Source organism: Mesoplodon densirostris, chromosome 7, assembly GCF_025265405.1.
Source record: "Mesoplodon densirostris isolate mMesDen1 chromosome 7, mMesDen1 primary haplotype, whole genome shotgun sequence".
In the NCBI taxonomy this organism is placed as follows: domain Eukaryota; kingdom Metazoa; phylum Chordata; class Mammalia; order Artiodactyla; family Ziphiidae; genus Mesoplodon; species Mesoplodon densirostris.
The window spans coordinates 41,719,534-41,744,391 of NC_082667.1; the positions used below are offsets into that span (position 1 = coordinate 41,719,534).

The 24,858-nt window shown below is 41.0% G+C and overlaps 1 protein-coding gene across 1 annotated transcript in view; it reads right to left on the reverse strand.

Moving 5' to 3' along the window:
- The window catches only part of FAT3 (FAT atypical cadherin 3), a 714,507-nt gene that overhangs the window by 206,421 nt on the left and 483,228 nt on the right, over positions 1–24,858 (reverse strand). Inside the window, exon 5 of the mRNA XM_060103563.1 lies at positions 6,681–6,742. Coding sequence (XP_059959546.1) covers positions 6,681–6,742 — 62 coding nt within the window. The remainder of the gene's footprint in view (positions 1–6,680; positions 6,743–24,858) is intronic.

Consider the following 24,858-nt stretch of genomic DNA (forward strand, 5'->3'; position numbering starts at 1 on the left):
ATACTGGATCAGAGCTTACCCTAATGGCTTCATTTTAATTTAACTACTTCTTTAAAGACTCCAAATACAGTCACATTCTGGGGTACCAGGGGTTAGGGCTTCAACATACAAATTTTAAGGGGAACCTTAAGGGGATACAGTTCAGCCCATAACACCTGGTATACAGTCACTCTTCTGCTGGAGTCCACACTGGCACTCACAACACAGGCACAGCCTCCTCTCAGATGGACTTTGTCCTGGAGCCTGGGCTGGGGCCCAGCAGCAGAGCGAGCCCCTGTCCAACGCTGGGCCTACTACTCTGAAGAGCAAACAGCTGAGGGGGTGGTAAAAGAACAGCCAAAGAGTGTAAGAGAAAACCTCCTCTTTCCCTACATGTGTATGCTGATCCTTGAGGGGGGTACTGAGCTGAGCCTTGGGTAAATCTATTATAAAACGAGAGTGGGAAAAGATGATTCCGTTTGCCACACTTTAACACACTGATGGACATATAGGTCTATATATGTTCTATAAGAAGAGGAAGACCTATACTGGACACTACTATGAAGTGATTGTGTGACCTTGGACCTGTCTCTTCTCTTTTCTAGGTCTCAGTTTCTGCATCTATATAATGGGAGAGAAGGAGTTTGGATGACCTGAATGAAAAACAGCCCCCTGATTCCAAGACAGCAGCTAACTGTAGTAGCTCATAAATAATCAGCAATGTAATCTCTGTGAATAGACCTCAGCACGAAAGGCAAAGAAACAAACATCCAGTGGGAAAAACATACTAACTCCAAAAACAGAACCTTGGTGCCTAGCCCAATACCAGGCTCAGAATAAGCCTTGAAGAAAGGAAGGAAAAAAAGAGTGAGTTGCCATTAACTTCATCGAAGTTGATACAGCACAAACACGAACAACTAAGACTAGAGAAGGTACAGTCCTAGAAGTAAAGAACGGTGTTGGGAACTGGGGCTCTCCTGGGAGCTCTGGAAAACAGAAGTCACGATCACTCTCCTTTCGAGGCCCTTGCCTGCTACAAGTGCTCTTTTTGTGCATAGATACACATCTTTTCTTGAAGGCCTACTGGTACTTTCTGTGAAGATTTTTGAGGGTGGCAGAAAAAAGAGCCTAATGAGAGAAACTGCCATTTCACTTGGAGATAAATTATCAAAATATGGACGGCTTAATGGGTTGAGATAGACCTGCAACTGTTCACCACCAGAAATTACCATCACCTCAAAAGCAGCTGCTTACTAAAGTAAGAAACCACTAAGGATATGCACTCACTAAAGAAATCAATTTGCATCCCAAGGCAAGAGGAAATGTTATAAAACTTACCGAAGAGCAATATTTTTTCCCCCTCAGAAAATAAAGCTATAAAAAGGGATGAGAATTTCAGACAGGAAGAAAAAATAGTCACAGGAGATGCACCTTAGAGAGGACGATGGATGAGTATTCTAAAGAGACAGATACTAAATAATTTACATTCCTATAGATCTAGCATATTCCTCTGTAATGTGTTTTGCTATTTATACCGACTGCACTATAAAATCTCACCACCTTCTCTGGGCTACTTCAAGATATACCCACACAGGCAACATAATTTCTCATCCTCTGTCTTTATACAGGGCCTTGTCATCTTTTTTGATTTTCAAATAAAATACTCTCTCTGTTTTCTTCGGGAGACTTTTACCAGAACCATCTACCCATGAACAGAGAAGAATTTCAAGATCAAAAGAGAGGCAAAATCATACTCTTTTAGCAAACAAGATAAAGATTCACACATAATTAGGCTGGGACTATAGCATTATTTAAATGGATATACCTTTTAGGAATAATCAAACTGCTGTAAGCTATTCAAACACTGGGGCCAGCTCTGAAAAAGAAATGGAACTGACCAGGTGTTTATTGAGGACAAGGACAGCAGGGAGGGGAAAGAGGGCGGGGCAAACAACGGGTTAATAGAATAGTGTCCCTACGTGCCAGACCCTCTGTGTAGTTCATTGATGAAGTAGGGATTAGTAGCCCCATTTTATGGATGAGCAAATGGAGGATCAGAGATAATTTAATTTGGCAAAGCAGATGGAGAGAGGCAGAACAGTCCATTCTTTCTGTCTCCAAGCCTAAGCATTTTCCTGTGTGCTAATACCCACCTCTGTGATCTCATCTAGGAGTAAAATAAAGGTCTCTTAGAGTAATCATTCATTCACACATCCTTTATTGAGTGCCCCCTGCTTTCCAGGTACTTAACTAGATGATCTAAATAGAGAGGTAAGACAGTTGGTGCTGACAACACCCGTCACTGTCCCTGGAACACATTGTCTAACAGAGGTCATCCTGGGGACATCTCACCTTTCATTTTTCTTTTTTTTTCACATTGAAATCTTTTATTTTGCTAAAATTTATGTATTTTGTAAAATGTATTTGCTAAAATAGAATGTAACAGTCCATATTCTCTGGTTTCTAAACATTTAACCACTGATGACTTTCACAAGATGTTGTTCTTCATAGTTCAGATGCCTGATCCAAACAAATGTGACTCCATATTGGATCAGTTTATTTTACTTTAACCTTTGTACTCTATTGCTTCTGCTACAAGTTTAGAATGTTGCCTTATAGACTGAAATATACAGGATAGCCCATTCTAAAGCCTCTGCCCTTTAAAGGTATAACACTTCTCCATTCACATAGAGATAAAGTTGCAGAACAGAGAATAACATTTGTCTTGTTGGAGGAACATCATGTTTCTTGATTCATTAGCCTGTCATGCAGTGAGCAGTATGAGCTTGGACTCGGTAACAATTTCATATGCTCTTTACACCAATCCCATGTTAGAAACCATTATCCGCTCTTTGTAGATGAAGGAAAGGAGGTTCAGAGAGTTGAGAGCCTGTCTAAGTTCTGTGAGCAGTGCCCACATATAATCTCAGGCCTGCTTGAATGGAACATCCATGCTTTCCCACACCACTTCCATTCACTATCTTGATAAATCAAGTTTCATGCTCGTAAGAAGATTAAATCTAGTAGGTGAGGAAACAATCTATACAAGTGATTATAATATAAGAAAGAGTTAGTGCATTTATTCCCTTATTTCACAGCTGCCTTCTCTGCTAATGAGGTAATTAGGGCTAAAGTCACAACCACTAAGCGAAAATGTTAATTCACTGTTTAGTTTATGCATCATTTTCAACTTTGTGCATCTGTTTGCTAGAATTAGCCTTCTACCTCCACTGCGATCATAACTGGCTATCAAGGAATGTGTATGACTTTGAATAAATGAGCTGAAAATTCCATATTTTTGCACTTCATGGTAGGGAGAAAAGATCAGGCCAATATTTTCACATAACAGATTTCCAAATTAGGCAAGAAGTAACACTTAGAATTCACCAGAGAAATATAAGCTGTACTTGTGAAGTTTTCTATAGTCCTTTGCTGCTCTTGCTTCTTTAGCAAGCTCCTTAGATTCTGATAATGACAATCCCTTCTTATAGTCACAGATTTGAGATGAATGTTCTACAGACTCCAAAACCCTTACAGCGCATACACAGTCAAGTTAAATATCTGAAATTAATGCACAGGCAGAGTACCTGCAGTATACAATTGAAGTGCTTTCCATCATGGGGACAGCAAACTATAAACAAATCATTAATGTCCTCCTGGCTACCTATGCAGAAGTGTACCTGCCAGGTCAGCTTCTAAATGGATCCTTTCAAGAAGAGTCCATCTTATTTGATTGGGAAGGAGAGATATACAATAGAACCAGAAGGTTAATATGAGTTTAAAAGGAGCATAGGAGGCTTCCCTGGTGGCGCAGTGGCTGAGAGTCCCCCTGCTGATGCAGGGGACACGGGTTCGTGCCCCGGTCCGGGAAGATCCCACATGCTGCGGAGCGGCTGGGCCCGTGGGCCATGGCCGCTGAGCCTGCGCGTCCGGAGCCTGTGCTCCGCAACGGGAGAGGCCACAACAGTGAGAGGCCCGCGTACCACAAAAAAAAAAAAAAAAAGGAGCATAGGGTTATCTTGGCAATTAAAGGCTTTTCAGGAGGTTAATTACCCACACCCAGCGCTTACAATTCACAAAATGTGTCAGCAGTTACAGAAATTTGTGTACAGCAGAGAACTGTCTTCTGCACTCTGAATGATATTATTTTACTTACTTTTTTTGCAGGGCTGAGTTAAAGCAATATTCTGTCCATGATCCATTCAGAAAAAAGAAATGAATGCCATTCAAATGCTCACGGCAATGTTATATAGAAAAAAAAATGTGGCTAAGAACTGCACAATTTAGAAAGTGAGAGCAAGACTACGTGAGAGAGAGAAGAGGAGGAGAGACAGACAGGGTAGGAGACAAGAGATTCAAGTGGTTTTTGAAAACCTTAGCAGGGTAGTTTACCAAATGAAAGAGCACCTGTGATAGGGAATCCTGGCATGTGGGCAGAGCTGGGGGGCGAGTTAGTGTAATTCAGATGACCTGTAGGTTTTTAAATCTCTACCCTGGAACCTTCAGAAAACCCATATCTGCTTGCTAGCTAGAATCATGATGGGATTTGTATTAGACCCTCATCCAAGTCACCGTCATCTTTCACCTGGGTCCCTCTCAAAGCACTCCCATCCCAGTGTTCCTGCTACAGAAGTCCTGTCCCAGCCTGATTCTGCTCAGAAGAACGGCCAGTGATCTCTCACTCTGCAATCTTATCATGCCCCGACCCACCCTGCTTACTGGCTTTCCACTGCACTTGGGAGAAAATTCAGAATCCTTACTACAGCCCTATTTGCTTTTTCCAACTTATTTCCTACCACCTCTACGGCCCTCTAACTTTATACTCAATCACACTGGTCTGGGTTCTGTTTCTCCAACAGAACTTTGGCTTCATGTCACCAAATGTCACCTCCTCAAAGAGGCCCTCCTAACCGCCCCATTGAATGTTGCCTATCACCCCCTTATTTTCAAGCACTATTATGGAACCTACTTTGAGTGGTCTCAGAGAGCTTGTGTCTGAAGTGATACTTGGAGTGTGGAGATGAAGCTGAATCTGTAGGAGAGTTCAGGTATTGTGACACCATATGATAATAAAACCACAACGATTCTAATTACATTTTACTGAGCACCTGTGTTGTCCAAAGGACCAAAGTGTTGAGTGAGTATTCATGTAAGTCTGTAAAGGATGTGAAACTGTTAAGGATTCTTCTGGGAAGTGTATTCAAATGCCTGGAAAACACTTTTGCCTCTTTTCCCTAGAGTCACACTCTGCATGCCCCCAAACACCCCCCAGAACACCACCTTTCCAGGGACAAGGCAGTAAGTGATCTCAGGCAGATCGCCCAGCTAATGAGACACCCTCCCTTTTCCCTGCTGGGAGGTGATAGGTTCAACTACCTGAGAACATAGCCTCTCCAGGAGGCCTGGACACTGCTGCAAAGGAAAGAAGCCCATGAATATAACATAAGGCGTTTTTATTCTGGCAAACTGACTCTAATTCTGGACCAGGTAGGTATGTAGCCCATTAGGATGATTTTGAAAAAGAATTAAAATAATTATTTTTCGGCAGCCTGGAGTCTTTCATCTTTATGTGATGGTAGCAATGTTTTAAAAGGCTTATCACAGGGCTGCATAATAATAATAATCCTTTATTATGTGTAATGTTTTAGGAGTTTTAAAAATACTTTGATATAAAATATCAGGTTTGATCCTAACAGAGATCCTTTGAGGTATATGGAGTAGCAATTATTTGCCACACTGAAGTCCAGGGCAATGAAACAGCTTCCAAGGCTCCAACCTAATCCTGACAGGGAAGCCCTAGGACTCAAGGCACTGATTTCTAGTCCAGTGTTCTTTAAATAAATCATTACTGGTGAACTGACTTAAAGGGGAATATCAGAAGAGATTTGAGGTCTGTGTGAGTGTTTATAGGACCTGCGGATTCCAGTGAGTCGTTCTTGGGACTGACAGATCATTTTAGCAGCATGGACACAATGAAACAAAGCTCTACCTTCTAAGAATTGTCATCCGTTCGGTATCAGACTGTCGCACTTAAATCACCACGTCATACATACTACCCGGGCTTCAAGCTTCCCAATAAAGATACTCGATATGTATGGAAAAAAATGTTCCACGAGACTCTTTCATATCTATTTTCTCATCCCTGGTCTTTTTCCTCCAGAAATAATGCTCTTACAGTTTTTATTGCTATTGTTTCTGTCTTCATGAATTATAGGAGCACATTTTATGGTTTCAGAAACAGTCTTCTCAGGCAGTGAATCAACTGGCAGCTTTCTCTTCCTCAATCCTCTCCCGAGAAAAGAACTGAGGGGCTGAGCAGCGCACTTCTTCACAAAGGACATACTTCACTTTAACTACGGCACTTAGGCCCACTCTCTTTTTACCTCTGAGGCCATGATGGCTTCCAGGGCTCTGCTCCTGAACTTTCTTTTCCAGTTATTGACAAAGGGGCACAAAGTCGATACATCTGCTTGCTTCCAGGAAACGCAAAGTCCCCACCCTGCCATCTACTCTCTGCACACAGGAATGCATTAAGAGGAATGCACCAGAAATCTCCAACTTCAGAACCAACTAGCCCAAGAGAAACAGCCGCATTTTGCAACCCACTGTTCACACACATTCAAGTTCCAGTTCCGGTGGAAGGTTAAAGCAGTTGAGGAAAAGTCACTTTTAATGAAAACCAGCTCCCTCTAGGTGCTTACCTCCAGAAAATGTTCTGCCTGCTGCTCTCGATCCAATTTCCTTGAAGTTGTTGTAATCAGACCTGTGTAGAAATGAGAATATTTGACTTTTAAATATCTGGGGCAAGCAGCTTACTGGGTGTGGGAAGCAAGTCCAGTTAAAGGAAAAGCAAAAGCAATGGGGAACAGTATAACTGGCCAGTCCTTAGTGACAGTCAGATGGTCTCAGAATTATTCTTCAAACAAAATAAAATTTACAAAGAAAACTTGAAAAATTTGTTTCTCGGTTCTGCTTACCACAGATGAGGTATTTTCATCACTTTGGGGATATGAAACCTCACAAAAGAACCATTGTTTTTCTGGAATTCAATGATTCATTTGCATATGACTGATATTCTACCATAGGAACCTTATTAAAGATTTTAAGAGTTCTTGAACAATTAATAGGTTGTTGAAGCTGATTAGATTCAGGCTATAAAATAGAACTTTCCTTATTTAACATTTTTCTGCTTATATAATCTTTTTGGTTATACTTGACAAAGAAGGTTATTTCTGTAATAACTACTTGTACACATAATTATTTCAAATATAATATCTCATATACAGAAGATCTCATACTGTAGTTTTATCACTTTGTATTATTTGTTTAAATCTTTACACAAAATAAGTTCCACATGGGAAATATCTATCTTTCCTATGAATGGCATTTCCCATAAATGAATCACCCCTTTGAGTATAAAGGCAAAGAAAAGGGAAGGAGAAGACAAAACTGTCAAGGTCACCCAATTTGTCTATTGCAAGTTTTATTATGATTATTGTCAAATGGCAATTAGGAGGTCAAATTTACATTCTATTTCTTGATTCTTCAATGCCCCTGAAGATAAGAGACTATGGATTGGGCTGCTTTCATGGCATATGCTGACTGACATGAGATAACAGAGAAATCATGAAAAGCTCACTCCCAATGCTGGTGAGGTACATGAAATATAGAAAAGGTATTTTATCAAAATCTGCTGAGGTGCTCATGTTTTTGTTTTCAGGTAGCAGGTGGGAGTAAGACTACCAGAGGTTAGATGGCTCCACATGGCCTTCAAAATAAAATCCCACTGCAGGTAGCATGGCTGTTTACAAGCTGACCCTGAGACAGGAGGGAAGGGTGCAGGGCACAACCTTTAAAAGAATGACATAGCCGTTGAGGATATAACAAAACTGGTTAGAACCGATTAGGCCCAAGATGGTGGAGGATTAGACTTCCAGTAGACCTTGAGCCTTATTATATGCTCATTGTAATACATTAGTATTAGCTAAATGACACACCCACAGGCACCATGACAGCTCTGAGGTTAACCTTAAAAGGCCAAATAGTGAGTGGTGCCCAGTTCCTGGAAATCCCCACGCCTTCTCTGTAAGAGTTGGAATAATCCTCCCACTTGTTAGCCTATGAAATTACTCAGCCTGTAAAAATTAACCACCCCATATTTCGGGCCACTCTTACTTTTTCAAATGTACCACATTCTGTCTATGGAATGTGTATCTCCCTAAATACACCTTCTTTCCCACTTAGTTCTTGGGGCAGAGCCTCCTTGACGACCCACTTGTATCCCTCAAACGCACCCTATATTAATAAACCTACTTCTTACCTATCACTTAGCCTCTCGCTGAATTCCTTCTGTGCAGAGACATAAACAGCCTGAGTTTTAGTAAGTCCTGACCCCAGGTGAGTGATTTTAACTAAAAGACAGTGGGTTCGAGTCCCAGCCCATGGGTTCGAGTCCCAGCCCGTGGGTTCGAGTCCCAGTCTGAGTTTTGGATGCGTTTGAATCCCATCTGAGGTGCGAATGGGTTCCAGCCCCAATCTGATGTTGGTTTCAAACCCACTCCTCTCCACTCTCATCTGTCCACACTCCCCATGGGAGGGAAACCCATATTTCCATTGCATAAATGATCTGCCTCTTCATGAATGCTTTCTGGAATGTGCCCCACCCATCCACAGATTTTTCGAATTTAGTTCAGGTGTTAGCTCAGGTGTTGGAGAGGTGACCCTCTCTCCCAGGGTTAAGGGTCCATCTGATACATACTAACAGAATGAGTATACTCCACCACAGTATCATTCTTGGCCTTTTACTGCAATCCTTTGCTCATACATCTGTATTTTACTGCCAGACAGGTTGACAGAGTGACTTCATGGGAAAGACCTGCCTTCCAATTTAGAAGCCCTGTGGTCCACCTAAGCCCCTGGCCTAAAACAAAACAGGAAATTCATTAAGGATCAGTTGACAAAAGTTGTTGTAGAAAAGATGGATTTTTCATATTCTAATCTTCAGTTTTGCTACAGACAGACTTAGAATGTGTTTGTTTAGGAGGGTATTATTTTGTGTGTGGGGAGAGTATCTGTGGATGGGGAGGAAGTGTGTGCCTTTAGTATTCATTTAAACCACTTCCTAAATTCCTCTATGTGAATGGTACAGTGCTAGGCACCTCTGAACTATTGTCAGAGATGACAGAGAGAAGACCGTTCTCAAGAGTTTCAGGGGAGAGAATCGGTAACTTCCCTTCCCTAGCTACCCATTAGAACCTCCCGGGGAAACTCAAAAAAACAGAGATCCTGTGCCCCACTCCATCCCTCATTTACTGTGTCTAAATCTCCTGGGATGATGCCTTGAGATGGTCCTCTGATTCTAAGAGGAGGCTTTCTGCAATTCCACTATCCTTTGTTGAATCTCACTAAGACTTTTAATTTTATTTTATTTTATTAATTAATTAATTTATTTATTTGCGGTACGCGGGCCTCTCACTGTTGTGGCCTCTCCCGTTGCGGAGCACAGGCTCCGGATGCGCAGGCTCAGTGGCCATGGCTCACGGGCCCAGCCGCTCCGCGGCATGTGGGATCTTCCCGGACCGGGGCACGAACCCGTGTCCCCTGCATCGGCAGGCGGACTCTCAACCACTGTGCCACCAGGGAAGCCCTATGACTTTTTATTGACATGAATTTTTCTACCCATCCAATAATGAAATATACCTGAGAAGCTTTAGCATCTGGATCAGACCTTGGGCTCAGTGTGTGTTTGTGTGTGTGTGTGTGTGTGTGTGTGTATGTGTGTGTGTTGGGAGGGTGAGCGGCGGGGGGATGGAGATGTGTGAGTGCACTGGTGGGTGAGGTGATAAAGGAGGAATAAAGGGGAACCTGCTCTCTGAGTCATACTGACTAAGGGTCAGGTTGGTTACACCAGGGAGCATCTAAAGCACAAATCTGACGCTTTCATTTTCAGGCCACGCTATCCCAGAAGATCATATGTCATGGTGGCTCTCTCCAAGTGAGATGTAAGTGTGTTCTCGAAAGGGGGTGGGAGGCTTTCACAGACCTCACCACCTCTTCAGGGGGCATCCTCTGTTAGAGGTCACAATGGGAATGAGAAATACTTGTCATATGGAGGCTATAAATGGGTGAAAGGGCTGTCAGCCTCTGCTCTTGTTCGCCTGCTGCTCTTCCAGGAACAAAAGACCAGGAACCCTTTTGCCCTCTGTCTGCACTCCCTCCCCCACTCCGTAGGATCTTGTGTCATTTCAGGTCCCCCTTGCCCAGGTCATGCAGTCACAGCCCATTGTGGTATGACGGTGCTCAGGAAGGAGGTCAGCTTCCTCTCCCGATTATCCTGAGGGTAATTCTTTAGGAAAGCCACTTCTTTTCACAATGCCCAGGTATAAGTGAGAGAGCAGTGTGGCTCCCTTCCATCTGCCTACCTCCCCCAGGATGTGCTTTTCACCTATTTATCAGCCAACAGGGAAGAAGACAGGCTTCCTGAAAAGTCTGAAACAACATACACAACAGTGAACCTGGAGCTGTGAGAAAGCCAAGGAGTTTCTGTTTGTGAAGGAAAGGCAGGGAAACCTCTGCAGGTCTCAGTTCTCTGGGTTTCTATCACCTTTATTTTCACAGATCTAAAGTAAAAGGCAGGGGAAAAAATCTAAGTCAAAAGTGAAAATCAGTAGGAAATGGGACAAGTTGGGGCAAGGGACAGAGAGTGACTTCTAAGGGGTACAAGGTTCCTTCTGGGGCTGATGAAAATGCTCTAAAATTACAGATTATGGTGATGGTTGCATAGTTCCATAAGTATTCTGAAAACCATTGAATTGTATGCTTTAAACAGGTGATTGTTATTGTACGTAAATTATGTATCAGTAAAGCCAGATTGTTATTGTACGTAAATTATGTATCAGTAAAGCCATTTAAAAATCAGTAGGAGAGCATGCCACAACTACTGAAGCCTGCACACCTACAGCCCGTGCTCTGCAACAAAGAGAAGTCACCACAATGAGAAGCCTGAGCACCGCGACGAAGAGTAGCCCCCGCTTGCCACTAGAGAAAGCCCGCTGCAGCAACGAAGACCCAACGCAGCCAAAAATAAATAAATAAAATAAATTTATTTTAAAATAAATTAATTAATTTAAAAAAATCAGTAGGAGATCACAAACTCTGCCGTTTAGATTTGAACACATCTTTCATATTTGGAGGAGACAGATCTTTTTTTTTTTTAATTCAACCTGCTTTTTTAAAATTTATTTATTTACTTTAAATTTTTGGCTGCATTGGGTCTTTGTTGCTGCGGACAGGCTTTCTCTAGTTGCGGCGAGCGGGGGCTACTCTTCGTTGTGGTGCATGGGCTTCTCATTGTGGTGGCTTCTCTTGTTGCGGAGCATGGGCTCTAGGTACCCGGGCTTCAGTTGTTGTGGCATGTGGGCTCAGTAGTTGTGGCTCACAGGCTTTAGAGCACAGGCTCAGTAGTTATGGTGCACGGGCTTGGTTGCTCTGCGGCATGTGGGATCTTCCCAGACCAGGGCTCGAACCCGTGTCCCCTGCATCGGCAGGCGGATTCTTAACCACTGCGCCACCAGGGAAGTCCCTAGAGGAGACAGATCTTTAAAAATATTTAAACGGTTGAATGACTAAGTGAAATAAGCCAGGCAAAGAAAGACAAACACTGTATGATATCTCTTACATGTGGAATCTAAAAAATACAACGAACTAGTGAATATAACAAAAAAGAAGCAGACTCGTAGGTATAGAGAACAAACTAGTGGTTACCAGTGAGGAGAGGGGAGTGGGGAGGGGCAATATAAGGGTAGGGAATTAAGAGGTACAAACTATTAGGTAAAAAATAAGCTACAAAGATATATTATACAACATGGGGAATATAGCCAATATTTTATAATAACTATAACTGGAGTATAACCTTTAAAAAGTGAGAATCACTATATTGTACACCTGTAACATATAATATTGAACATCAACTACACTTCAAATAAAAAATAAATTAAAAAATACTTAAATGATTGAATGAATGAATGAATGAGTTAGTTTAGGAATCTGGTAGGAAGAGGGGCTGGAATGAATAGAGCCATCAGGTTTGTCCATGGGGCATCTAGAACATAAAAATAATGAAAAGTACATTTTGGGTTAAAGTCACAACTGGTAGTTATTTGCACTGAAAATAAACCTTGTTGTCAAGACGGGGCTAGCTAAACTAAGAAGGGGCAAAAGCTTTCTTCCTTCTAAAGTTGTGTACTTAGGATGAGCTATGGAGCTTCAGCTGCACGGTGTGTTTCACAGTCAGACAGCAATGAAGTGAGCCATCCCTCCTGGTCCAGAGGAATTAGTCAAAATTGCCAAAGCTGCATTTTCCTTTCTAAACAACTTTGTTGTAGCTAAATGCAGTTGGGTCTTAGAACAGGGCAGAAACTGTAACAGAGCAATCTCCCTCTTCAACTGCTCTGATTCATCACTGTGGAAGGCACCCTCATCCTGTAATCTCTGCAAGAGAGAGGCGTATACATCACACATGTAACTGTAGACCCACTGGGCACAGTAAGTTGGGGACTGACATGATGAAATTGAATTTCAAAGATAAATCATAGGCAAGCTTTTGAATGTGGTTTGGAGGTATAAACAAACACATCATTTGATATAATTACATATGCAAGCCTCCAATTTAGGCGGGGAATTATGCCAGTCCTAAGTGAATGATACTCAGTGAAGAGGACGGGAGAACATATGGCTGGAACTGTGCAATTACTTTAAAAAGGACTGTTTTTGATTTTTTTTTGTTGTGGAAATGGGAGAATCTAATGACTTTTCTGATAAACAGTCTGAGCATGAAAATATGGCTGCCTTTTCAAGAAAGAACTCAAAATGTTCTATGTAGTTATGGTCAGAGAAGTGATACTTGTAAGGATGACATCTTTCCCCTGCTTTTCCGGCCTGTGGGTGTCCTGGGTCCCAGCTGTGTAATCTATTGCCATGACATTGACATTTCCTTTAAGTACTGCTTGAAGCAGTGTAGGTCTTAGCTGTTTCAGCATAATTTTTCAGGACTGTTGGAAACTGAGTTTGGTATTACAAATACAAATGGAGTATCAGCCCTGTGAGCTACAATTAGTGTTTACTCTCTGTCTTTTTTCATATTCAGTTTCGTCTGCTTACCATTTCTCCATGCCTACCCTGGCTATCTGGTAAACCCTCTCACCATCCTTCCAGATAGTTCAAATGTCACCTATCTGCAAAGGCTTCTCTGACCTTTCCTCCTCTAGCATGTGGTAAGTAACTCATCTATTGTTTGGATCTCTTTCTAGACCACAGTTTCAGGAAGGCTTTGGGTGGTTCACCAGTTGAGCTCAGGAACCTCAATCAGCGCCTATTATGTTTGTTGAATACAACAGTACTACTAGTACAGCACCCACTATTTGGCTCTAATTATTTGTTAAGGAGTCAATTTTCCCTAACAGGATATAAGGTAGTTAATAGATCTTATTCATCTCATGTCCCTGGCATTTAATATAGAACCTGGTACACTGAGGGTATCAAGCAAAACTTGTTTGAATGAGGGTGACATGGATGCAGTCTCTCAGAACTCTCAATATTGTTTTGTTTTCTTCTTCTTTTTTAAAATAAATGTATTTATTTATTTATTTATGGCTCTGTTGGGTCTCTGTTGCGGTGCACGGGCTTCTCACTGTGGTGGCTTCTCTTGTTGCAGAGCACGGGCTCTAGGCATGTGGGCTCCAGTAGTTGTGGCAAGTGGGCTCAGTAGTTGTGGATCCCAGGCTCTAGAGCGCAGGCTCAGTAGTTGTGGTGCACAGTCTTAGTTGCTCCGAGGCATGTGGGATCATCCCAGACCAGGGCTTGAACCCATGTTCCCTGCATTGGCAGGTAGATTCTTTTTTTTTTTTAACATCTTTATTGGAGTATAATTGCTTTACAATGTTGTGTTAGTTTCTGCTGTATAAAAAAGTGAATCATCTATATGTATACATATATCCCCATATCCCCTCACTCTTGCATTTCCCTCCCACCCTCCCTATTCCACCCAACTATGTGGTCACAAAGGAACTAGCTGATCTCCCTGTGTTATACAGCTGCTGCCCACTAGCTATCTATTTTACATTTGGTAGTGTATATATGTCAATGCTACTCTCTCACTTCGTCCCAGCTTACACTTCCCCCTCCCCATATCCTCAAGTCCATTCTCTACGTCCACATCTTTATTCCTGTCCTGCTCCTAGGTTCATCAGAACCATCTTTTTTTGTTTTTGTTTTTTTTTTTTAGATTCCATATATATGTGTTAACGTATGGTATTTGTTTTCCTCTTTCTGACTTCACTCTGTATGACAGACTCTAGGTCCATCCACCTCACAACGAATAGTTCAATTTCATTTCTTTTTATGGCTGAGTAATATTCCATTGTATATGTGTGCCACATCTTCTTTATCCATTCATCCAATGATGGACACTTAGGTTGCTTCCACGTCATGGCTATTGTAAATAGAGCTGCAATGAACATTGTGGTACATGACACTTTTTGAATTACGGTTTTCTCAGGTATATGCCCAGTAGTGGGACTACTGGGTCATATGGTAGTTCTATTTTTAGATTTTTAAGGAACCTCCATACTGTTCTCCATAGTGGCTGTATCAATTTACATTCCCATCAACATTGCAAGAGGATTCCCTTTTCTCCACACCCTCTCAAGCATTTATTGTTTGTAGATATTTGATGATGGCCATTCTGACCGGTGTGAGGTGATACCTCTTTGTAGTTTTGATTTGCACTCCTCTAATGATTAGTGATGTTGAGCATCCTTTCATATGTTTGTTGGCAATCTGTATATCTTCTTTGGAGAAATGTCTATTTAGGTCTTCTGCCCATTTTTGGATTGGGTTGTTCATTGTTTTGATATTGAGCTGCATGGGCTTCTTGTATATTTTGGAGATTAATCCTTCGTCAGTTGCTACATTTGCAAATATTTTCTCCCATTCTGAGGGTTGTCTTTTCATCTTGTTTATGGTTTCCTTTGCTGTGCAAAAGCTTTGAAGTTTTCTTAGGTCCCATATGTTTATTTTTGTTTTTATTTCCATTTCTCTTGGAGGTGGGTAAAAAAGGATCTTGCTGTGATTTATGTCATAGAGTGTTCTGCATATGTTTTCCTCTAAGAGTTTGATAGTTTCTGGCCTTAAATTTAGGTCTTTAATCCATTTTGAGTTTATTTTTGTATATGGTGTTAGGGAGTGTTCTAATTTCATTCTTGTACATGTAGTTGTTCAGTTTTCCCAGCACCAATTATTGAAGAGGCTGTCTTTTCTCCACTGTATATTCTTGCCTCCTTTATCAAAGATAAGATTACCATATGTGCACGGTTTTATCTCTGCGCTTTCTATCCTGTTCCATTGATCTATATTTCTATTTGGGGCCAGTACCATACTGTCTTGATTACTGTAGCTTTGTAGTCTAGTCTGAAGTCAGGGAGTCTGATTTCTCCAGCTCTGTTTTTCTTTCTCAAGATTGCTTTGGCTATTCAGGGTCTTTTGTGTTTCCATACAAATTGTGAATTTTTTTGTTCTAGTTCTGTGAAAAATGCCATGGTATTTTGATAGGGATTGCACTGAATCTGTAGATTGCTTTTGGTATTATAGTCATTTTCACAATGTTGATTCTTCCAGTCCAAGAACGTGGCATATCTCTCCATCTGTTTGTATCATCTTTAATTTCTTTCATCAGTGTCTTATAGTTTTCTGCATACAGGTATTTTGTTTCCTTCAGCAAGTTTGTTGCAATGGTAAATGGGAGTGTTTCCTTAATTTCTCTTTCAGATTTTTCATCATTATTGTATAGGAATGCAAGAGATTTCTGTACATTAATTTTGTATCAGCAGGTGGATTCTTAAACACTGTGCCACCAGGGAAGTCCAATATTGTTTTATACAGAATGGCCACAATGGCCCCAAAGCATGGGAGTTAAAGTTATCTGAATGCTTTCATCCATTCTTTGAATAATTTTAATGTTTTCCCAAGTTTTGGACAACCTCTTCTGTTCTCATAGTTGGAGATCATTAGAACGGTTCCTGATAGTCTTTTATTTTTTAATATTTCAGTGGATTTTTAAAGATTTTAATCTTTAATGTTAGACGCAGGGGCTACTTGCCCATTCTATGGTTATCCAACATCCTGGTTTCTATCTAATTTATGGGGAAAGGTGGGCAAAAAATAATACAGTAGTATACAACATTTATTGAGTATTATGTGCCAAACACTGTACTAAACAGTTTGCATATGTGACCTCATTTAATCTCACAAGAGTTCAGAGACATAGCAACTATTTTGACTGTCCAGAGTAGGAAACTGAGGGAAATAACTTGCTCAGGGTCAGCTATGACTGAGCCATGATTCAAACTCAGGGACTCTAACTCTGAAACTCCTCCACTGTGTTCCTAGCAGACAAGGATACAGAGCCATGGCAAAGCCACCTGCATAGGAGCCAGGAGACCTGCATCTCAGTTTCACCTTGGTCAGTAACTGGCTCTGAGATTTGAGCCATCACATCTTTTTTTTTCTAGACCTGTTTCCTCATCTAGGAATGTCCTGAAGTCTCTTTTCAGTGTGAAGAGTCTATAGTAATATAGAAACATTAAAAGGCGATCATTCTTCTTCCTTTCCTGTTGCCTCATTGGACCCCACTTTCTGTTATGGACCTGAGTCCAGCTGTGCAGGACATGGGCGGGTCACCCAGGCAGGAACAAGATGGGCTGTGTTCTCGTTTTTATTTATCCACAAAATCAACACTTAAGCACTCATATGCATATTTCTAAAAGGAGCAAAATAAAAACATCAGTTAACTATGAATGTATGTTTTTAAGTAGGAAAAAAAATAAAACAACACTGTAGTTATTCTCAGGTTTATTGTCTCTTCCACAAGATTCTAACTTCTAGAAATGTAACAGAGAACAACAAACCTGACTCCATATTGGATCTATTCCTTTAGCTCTAGGGCTCTGCATCTGGGTAAAAGGATGTTGCCTATAACCGGAAATATACATGATAGCACATTCTCAAGGCTCTTTAAAGGCATAACACTTTTCCATTCATATAGAGATTAAAAAGTTGCAGAAAAGAAAATAACAATTGTCTCATTGGAGGTTTATAGGAATATTGTGACTAGATGTGGACAGCTGAAAGAACAAAGGATTCCTGCACCAAGTAGTTTGCAACAACCAGCCACACCTCTTCCCCTTTTTGAATAAAAGAAGCCTGATCAGGTAAGTTGGTTCTTTGGGACACTAGTCCACCATCTTTTCGGTCTGCTGACTATCCAAATAAAGTCACTATTCCTTGACCCAACAATTCATCTCTCGATTTATTGGCCTATCATGTGGTAAGCAGTAAGAGCTTGGACTCTGTAAGAGAAAGTCTTTTTCTACCTCATTTAAGCCTATTAAGAAGGCTTAAAATATTCCCTATAGTATTTACACATGGACATCAGACTGTGCACTGAATTAATTCAAAGAGAATGAAATGGACACAGTACCTGAAAGTTTCAGGTTGCAGAAAAAAATTAAAGTTGAGGTGAAGACACATATCAGGTTTGCTTAAAAAAAGACTAAATAATGTTTGTTTGGACTACATGATGTTTCTTTCAAAAGAAAAACCAGAAAGAAAAAACATATACATATGAGGGGGGTTAAAAAAGGATTCTGAGAACTGGCCCTATCAGGCATTCTTCTTAAGTAAGGGCTGTTTCATCGGATGTAAAGATTTGGGGTTGCTCAATTGGGCACACGGTGCTGCTAGTAAATTTCCTTCAGAAAATCTGGGGACTTCTTTGGTGGTCCACTGGTAAAGAATCTGCCTTCCAATGTAGGGGATGCAGGTGTGATCACTGGTCAGGGAACTAAGATCCCACATGAAGTGGGACAACTAAGCCCTCACACCACAGCTACTGAGCTCGTGTGCCTCAACAAGAGAGAGAAAACCCACATGCCACAACTAGAGAGAAACCCATGCTGCGCTGCAACGAAAGATCCCGCATGCCTTAACAAAGATCTCACGTGCTGCAACTAAGACCGATGCAGCCAAAAAATAAAATAAAATAAATAAATATTTTAAAAAAAGAAAATCTGACAGGGGAAATCATCGATGGAATTCTAAGCCTGAAACTTGGAATTTTCTTTATAAATAGTGATTTCCAAGATGCTGATAGAAGTTTTAAAGCTGTATAAGTGAGAATGCATCTTAAATTGAAGTATGAAAGACCTTGTGGGTCAAACATGATTCATAGTTGTTGGTTTTCTGTCACAGGTAACTTTCACTTGTTTTTCTTTGCAAGCCAATGGGTAGAATTTCCCAATTCTGCCTTAGCAGTAGGGAAATCGCAGGCAGTTCTCTCCCGCCAGAAACACTTTCCCCTTTGGATACAGTATTCTGTAGGTACTACAGGTAGCAAAGGGGAAAAGCCAGCTTGTAAAGGAAAAGTGTTGATGCTGGCACATACCTTGCACCTTCCCTTCAGGCCTGGATGACAGATGGACTTGCCTGCTGCCTGGAGGGAGAGTTCTGAGGTTCAGGCAAATCCTGCTCCCTCACTGTGCTACTCATTACAGATGAAATCGACTGGGGGATCTGGGTCAAGGCAACCTGTCATTAGAGTGAAGGATAAGACAGTGGTTAACAAGGGACGGGTAATGCTGAGGATGTAGGGTGGAGAATATTTCCAAAAGCCATCTCCTCTGAATAATTCTCTCTCATACAAGGTGATCCTGCCACACGCACCCACACATACACACACACACACACATATACATGTACACACACATACACTTAGGACCAGAGATGCTGTGTACGAGTCTCATTTTGCCAGAATACCTGGATACTTAGCAGTCCCATCTGTTCTTCCCTCTATTCCTCGCCTCATCACCAATCCTCATGGCTCTCTCCCTCCCAGTCTCACACAGCCCTCTGGTTCTGCCTTCTAATTCAGCCTAGATGAAGAAGTATTTGTGCACCTGAAGAAGTCTCTAGGCGATTTAGCTAAACCTTGCATGCCATATTGGATTTCTTCAGAGAAATTAAGCTACAGATGGTAAACCAATATTAGGGATGTCACAAGAAATGATGCCATTTTAGGTGCCATTAACATACCACTGATGTGTGTGCTCAGATGTGCAATATGGTGCACGTCTCCCCCTTTCTCTTTCTGCCAAGATATTTTTTTTTACAGAATTCTGAATATTGGATGATCAAAATAAGGAAGAAGTGGCTGGCAACCTAAATTATACTATATGGATGGGTTTTAAAGATTATCTAGCCTGAGAGGCACCATGAACCACCATCATGTACCATCAAGTAAACAGTACTTAGGCTCTGACATCAGACTGCCTGACTTCACATCCCCGTTACCAGCCCTAGGCAACTGCCTGTTCTTTGGTGAGTTATTTAGCTTCTTTAAGTAAAATGAGGCTTATTAAATTAAATAATCAATTTAAAATGCTTGGCTTGGTTCCTGGGACATATTAAATGCTCAAAATGTTACTCTTATTATTAGTTCCAAGAATAATGCCTGAAGTATCATATGTGTTCAATGGTCTAATCTTGCTTCCTTCCCATCTTGAGATTCCCCTCACATGGGTCTGAACATTGGGGCAACAAAAATTGTAAAATTTCTACTTCTTACCCTGTCATCTGACAGATAAGGAAACCAATGCTCACAGTTTAAATAACTTGTCCAAAGATATATTCGTAAGAAATCCTTCATCCATGCATTGTTAAATTTTATTGAGAGGTGAGCGTATATTCTTATTTCTCAAAGTGTGACATGGCTTAGCAGCATCAGAATCACCTGGGAGCTAAGTTAGAAATGCAGAACTGCAGGCTTCTCCCATACCTTGGTGATTTGTACCTATGCTAAATTTTGAGAAGCCTGACTCTAGACCGTTGCTGTGCAAATTTGGCTGTGCACTGGAATCACCTGGGTAGCTTTAAAAAATACTGATGCCAGGGTCCCACATCCAGACATTCTGAATTATTTGGTATGGATGGGGGCCCAGGTACAGGGATTTTTAAAAAGCTCTGGATGGTTGTAATAGTCAGCCAGGGGTGAGAATCACTGTATATGCAGTCATTACCAATAGGTGCTGGGGTTATGGTAATTAGTTTTTCTGGCTTATTCAAATGGTCTAGTTTCTCCACAATGAACAACACTCAATTTTATAATATAAGATAATTTAAAGGCCAGTAAAATGAGACACCTGGTGCATGGACCCCTGCATATCTTCCTATGAATTCTGCAAGGTTCTATGCTGAACCCTCCCAGAAAAGGACTAAACTATGGCTGCCAGATCTGTTCTGGCTTCATATCTGCTACAGGCCTGGTGTCTTCCCCTAATACACTGGATTACCTCAGCTACAGTTTTCCATCTTCACCCTGGCACACTTTCTTATATTGTGTTACACGTTTCCTAGCATCTTCTGGCCCTCAGGATCCTCAGAGCAGAGGTTAAACCCCACCTCCGTGGTGATGCTACCTCTTTCCCACAAAAGCATATTTTTACTTGAGACACCGTGGGAAGAGCCAAGAGGATACAAGAGTAAATCCCCATATTTGCCCTCATGAAACTAACAATCCAGTAAGGGAAACACACATGTATGCAAATAACTATGATACTAGGTGTGAGCGAAACACCCTGGACAACTCGGGTGCCCTGAAGAAGGATTATTGCAGAATTGTGCAACTAGAAAAGATGAGGGAATAAGTTGAATTTGTCCTGGTTTTTAATGGTGAATAAGATTCTACCAGAGAAGTTGGAAGAAGTTAAAATGTCAAATCTGTAGCTAAGAATCATGAGACAGAAGGTTAATGAAAAAGGTAAATCTAGGTTTAAATCTTGGCTCTGCTGTTTCTTAGCTATGTGACCAAGGACAAGTTACATCACTTCTCTGATCTCAGTCTTGTCATGTCTGACGTGGGGATAGTAATAACTCCCCCATAGCCTTTTGGTTAAAAATGATCCAGATGAAGTGCTTAGCATGGTGCCTTGCACTTAGCAGATGCTGTTTTGAAAAATAGAAACAGCATCTATAAAAGGCAGTGCATTATCTTTAATTTTTATGAAAAACCTGAAGAGCACTGGGATGCTATTTCTGATTACATTTTAAAGGAAAACCTTATTGTCTCTAGATTTTTCACCTCTGACAATGTCTAAAAATGTAATAACCAAACAACTAAAAGTTGAAGTTTCCTTCTGCTCATTCAAATGAACACTGCAAAGTTCATTAATTCCTGCCACACTCCAGAGGTGTGAAAGTCACCACTGCACTCCCCTTAGAAATGATTTCAATGCAAATAATTTGTCTCTACATCTGTTTTCAGGAGGATGGTTAAAGTGCAAATTACTCAGAGGATGTGCAGAGTCTTGAAAACACACACATGCTTTGTAGGTGTGCAATCCTTTAAGATCATCTCTGCTCTGTGAGGTCTTAGGTAAGAGCCATGTTTTGAAACCCAATTTAAAAAATCTGGGAAAAAACATCACTTGTTATGGAGAGCTTTGAAAGTTATCAGAAGACTGACAACACTCTTTCTTTTTTTTAATATCACACATTTTCCAGTTAATTTTCACATAATTCAATCCTTTCCTTTTGTCCTAAATTTTTATATAAACTGTTAAACTTTATTACTTTTCATTCTACCTATCTGAGAATTTGTAATAGGTCTGTGGCTGGTTGAAGTTCACCTTTGTACTACCTAGGCAAATTAATAGTGTAGAAAGTTCTCAGGGGAATATTTAATGTACTCCAGACAAACCACTTGCAAAGCACTTTAAGAACCCCCATTTTGATGTTCTAATCGCAACATCCAAGCAGGTCTTTTGTTTGGCAACATTTTGTTAACACTAACATTAACCTTATGTGTTTATCTGAAAGCAGGAAACGTGTGCTTCCTGAAATATTCTAGAATCTGCATTTTCAACTTCTATAAAATCCTCCTCAATAAGAGTCTGAATTAATGGAATTTCATGGTCCTTCTCTTCTTTGGGAAGACGTACCATCTCTTGCAAGAATGATGAAAGTTGTGCTTAATCATTCATCAATGAATGCAGCAACTTTGTCAAGCTTTTTAGAATGTTGTGTGCCTTTAAAAATGTTGTGTGCCTCAGTTTCTTCCTCTGCAACATAGTAATGATTTAATGGGGAAGCAATTAACTTCATCCTTACTATGATTAACATATGCTATTTTTTTCCTTTATAAATATGAGTGGAAATAAAGGCAGAATTAGAATCCTTTCTAACTCCTTGAGAAAAATGCTTTATCAATCCAGGGAGGAGTTGTATACTCCCTCTACTCTTTTGTAGAAAAATTTATGAACAATTCCATTATAGCTTTATCACTTTGTATTTTGTTTGTGTGTTTGTCTTCTTCAGTAGACTGTGGCTTCTCCAGGCCATTACATTTTTACTCATTTAATGTTTGTTAAAGGAATATCTTTTAAGAGCCTAGGCTAATCTGTATATCTTTCAAAGTTCCTGGCATATGGATGGTGATCAATAAATATTCGCCTATTGGATGAATAACCTATCCTACTGAAAATGTGTATGGAAGTGTGTGTGAACATAGGTATGTGTAGCACCACCCAAAGCAGGTAATGGTCCACATTCATGGGAATGATCACTCAGCATTTATATTGTGGCTTGCAAAGCTTCCATGTCTTTTGGAAAAAGCTTCCAAATAAATTCTAAATGGAATTATATGCTGTATTTTGGATTTTTAACATACAATGTTACAAGTTCATAAAGCCATGTTTTTTGGTATCTATGTCAGAGTCTGCAGTCTGTGTGGCTAATTGAGGTTAAGGGGGGAAATGGCAGATTGTCAATGCTAATGAGTTTTTCATTACTCTTTCTAACATGCATTTTATTCCTCTTTTGTCTTTACTTTTTTTTTTTTTTTTTGCTGTACGCGGGTGTCTCACTGTTGTGGCCTCTCCCGTTGCAGAGCACAGGCTCCGGACGTGCAGGCTAAGCAGCCATGGCTCACGGGCCCAGCCACTCCGCGGCATGTGGGATCTTCCCAAACCGGGGCACGAACCCGTGTCCCCTGCATCGGCAGGCAGACTCTCAACCACTGCGCCACCAGGGAAGCCCTGCCTTTACTTTTTGTTTAACTAAGTTATGTTATTTATCCAAGAATCTGTCACATATAAGCAGAGATTGCCAACCTGTCAGAGAGGGTTCAGACCATGTTTCACTTCCCAAAAAACATTAAAACAGTGGCAGGAAGGGTGCAAAAAACAGAAAGAGGGAGCTTGCAAAAAGCAGCCAACCTCTGATTCCTCCAGGTCCACCAGGTATTCTATGGTGAATATCAAAATGGAAGATGAGTCAAAGGGCCTTGTAGGATCACACTCCCGGGTGGCTTTAATGTATTAATCCTTCCAAAATGCCACCAACAATCTAGTAAAAGGACTGTGCTAATGGGGTACCTCAGCCATGTCTTACTGAAGGGGTGACTTAGGTGCCATTTCAGTTTCTTGTTCAGAAAATGAAAACAAAACTAAAAGAACTGGCAAGTAAGTGAGTGAATTGTTGACAGAGTGAAAGCTGGGGCAAAATCAGAAAGCAGCAAATACTGGCTCTGTAGCAGTAGGGCTGGTGTGGGGAGCTGTGGGGAGATGGGCAGCCTCGAAGACCACCATAGCATCTGTGTCTAGATCTTGATTATTCCATATTAATAGAAAACATCAACATAAATGTATGTCATTTGTTACATTACTATTAGCTAGCTCTGTGTGCCTTCTAAACTTGTGCCCTGGTGCCCTTTGCTTGGCTTTCCTTTTACGGGTTCCCTTGGTAGAGGTGGCAGAAGCTTGTTTAGGTTTTCCCCCCATTTCAGGGATGAGAACAGTGATGGCAGACATGAAATGGGGTAAATTGGAAATTCAGGGCTGCCTCTGGTGTTGGGTCAGCTGGGCACCCATGTTCAGGTTTCTCTGTCTTTCTTACTCCTTTTCTTGTCATCCCAATGTTGACCTCCATCCCCTCCCATCCAATCCAGCAAAGGGGCCAGAAGCAGAATTACAAAATGTTTCTTCTACATTTTTAGAAATTTAGCATCCCCTCTTTCGGGCTAACAGTTTGTACTGGGTGAGTACACAAGAGGTACCCATTTAGAAAACCAGCAAGCCAAATAAAAACACCAGCCATGTTAAAGTATCATCATCTTTGCTGGCATTCTGAGTAATTCAGTATTTTCCAAAAAAATGGCTGTGCATACAGAGTCTAAGAGTGGATTTTTAAACCATTCAAAACAGTGTCAGTCCTTCTTTCACAGTGAAAATGAGCTTAATTCTGCTGTGGTTGTAATTAGTGGATAATTAGTACTTGTACATGTCGATGCTACATGTCATGGAACTGGCGCCCAGTTTAGCACCCATTCAACAAGATTATTTAATTTTGCTGCAATTTTCATTCTTGTGAGTCACATTGGTGTCCTGGCACTAGAAGACCTGGAACTCAAGCTAGATAGACTAAGGTTTGAAATTATATTAATGGGTTTCATTTTTCCCATGGAAAAGAAAATTGCTGGAAGGTTCTGCATTAAAAAACCAGAGCAGCAGACAAGACAGAGGGCAGGACGCACTGCACTGTCTCATCAGCCATTCTAGGCTCTGAATTTTTAATATAACGTGGACTACAGTTTGAGCCCGAGTGTTGGCTTGGCACCACCGGGGTACTTGCCTTCAGAGAACGCTGACAATACTGGCGGTGGAGAGATAATTATAGCTAAACCGTTGAAGAAAGGTAACACAGGGGCACAGAGGAGTCAGCCCTAATCTCCACCTGAGAGTGCAAGGGAAGCCTTCTCTTGGTTGAAACAGCAGT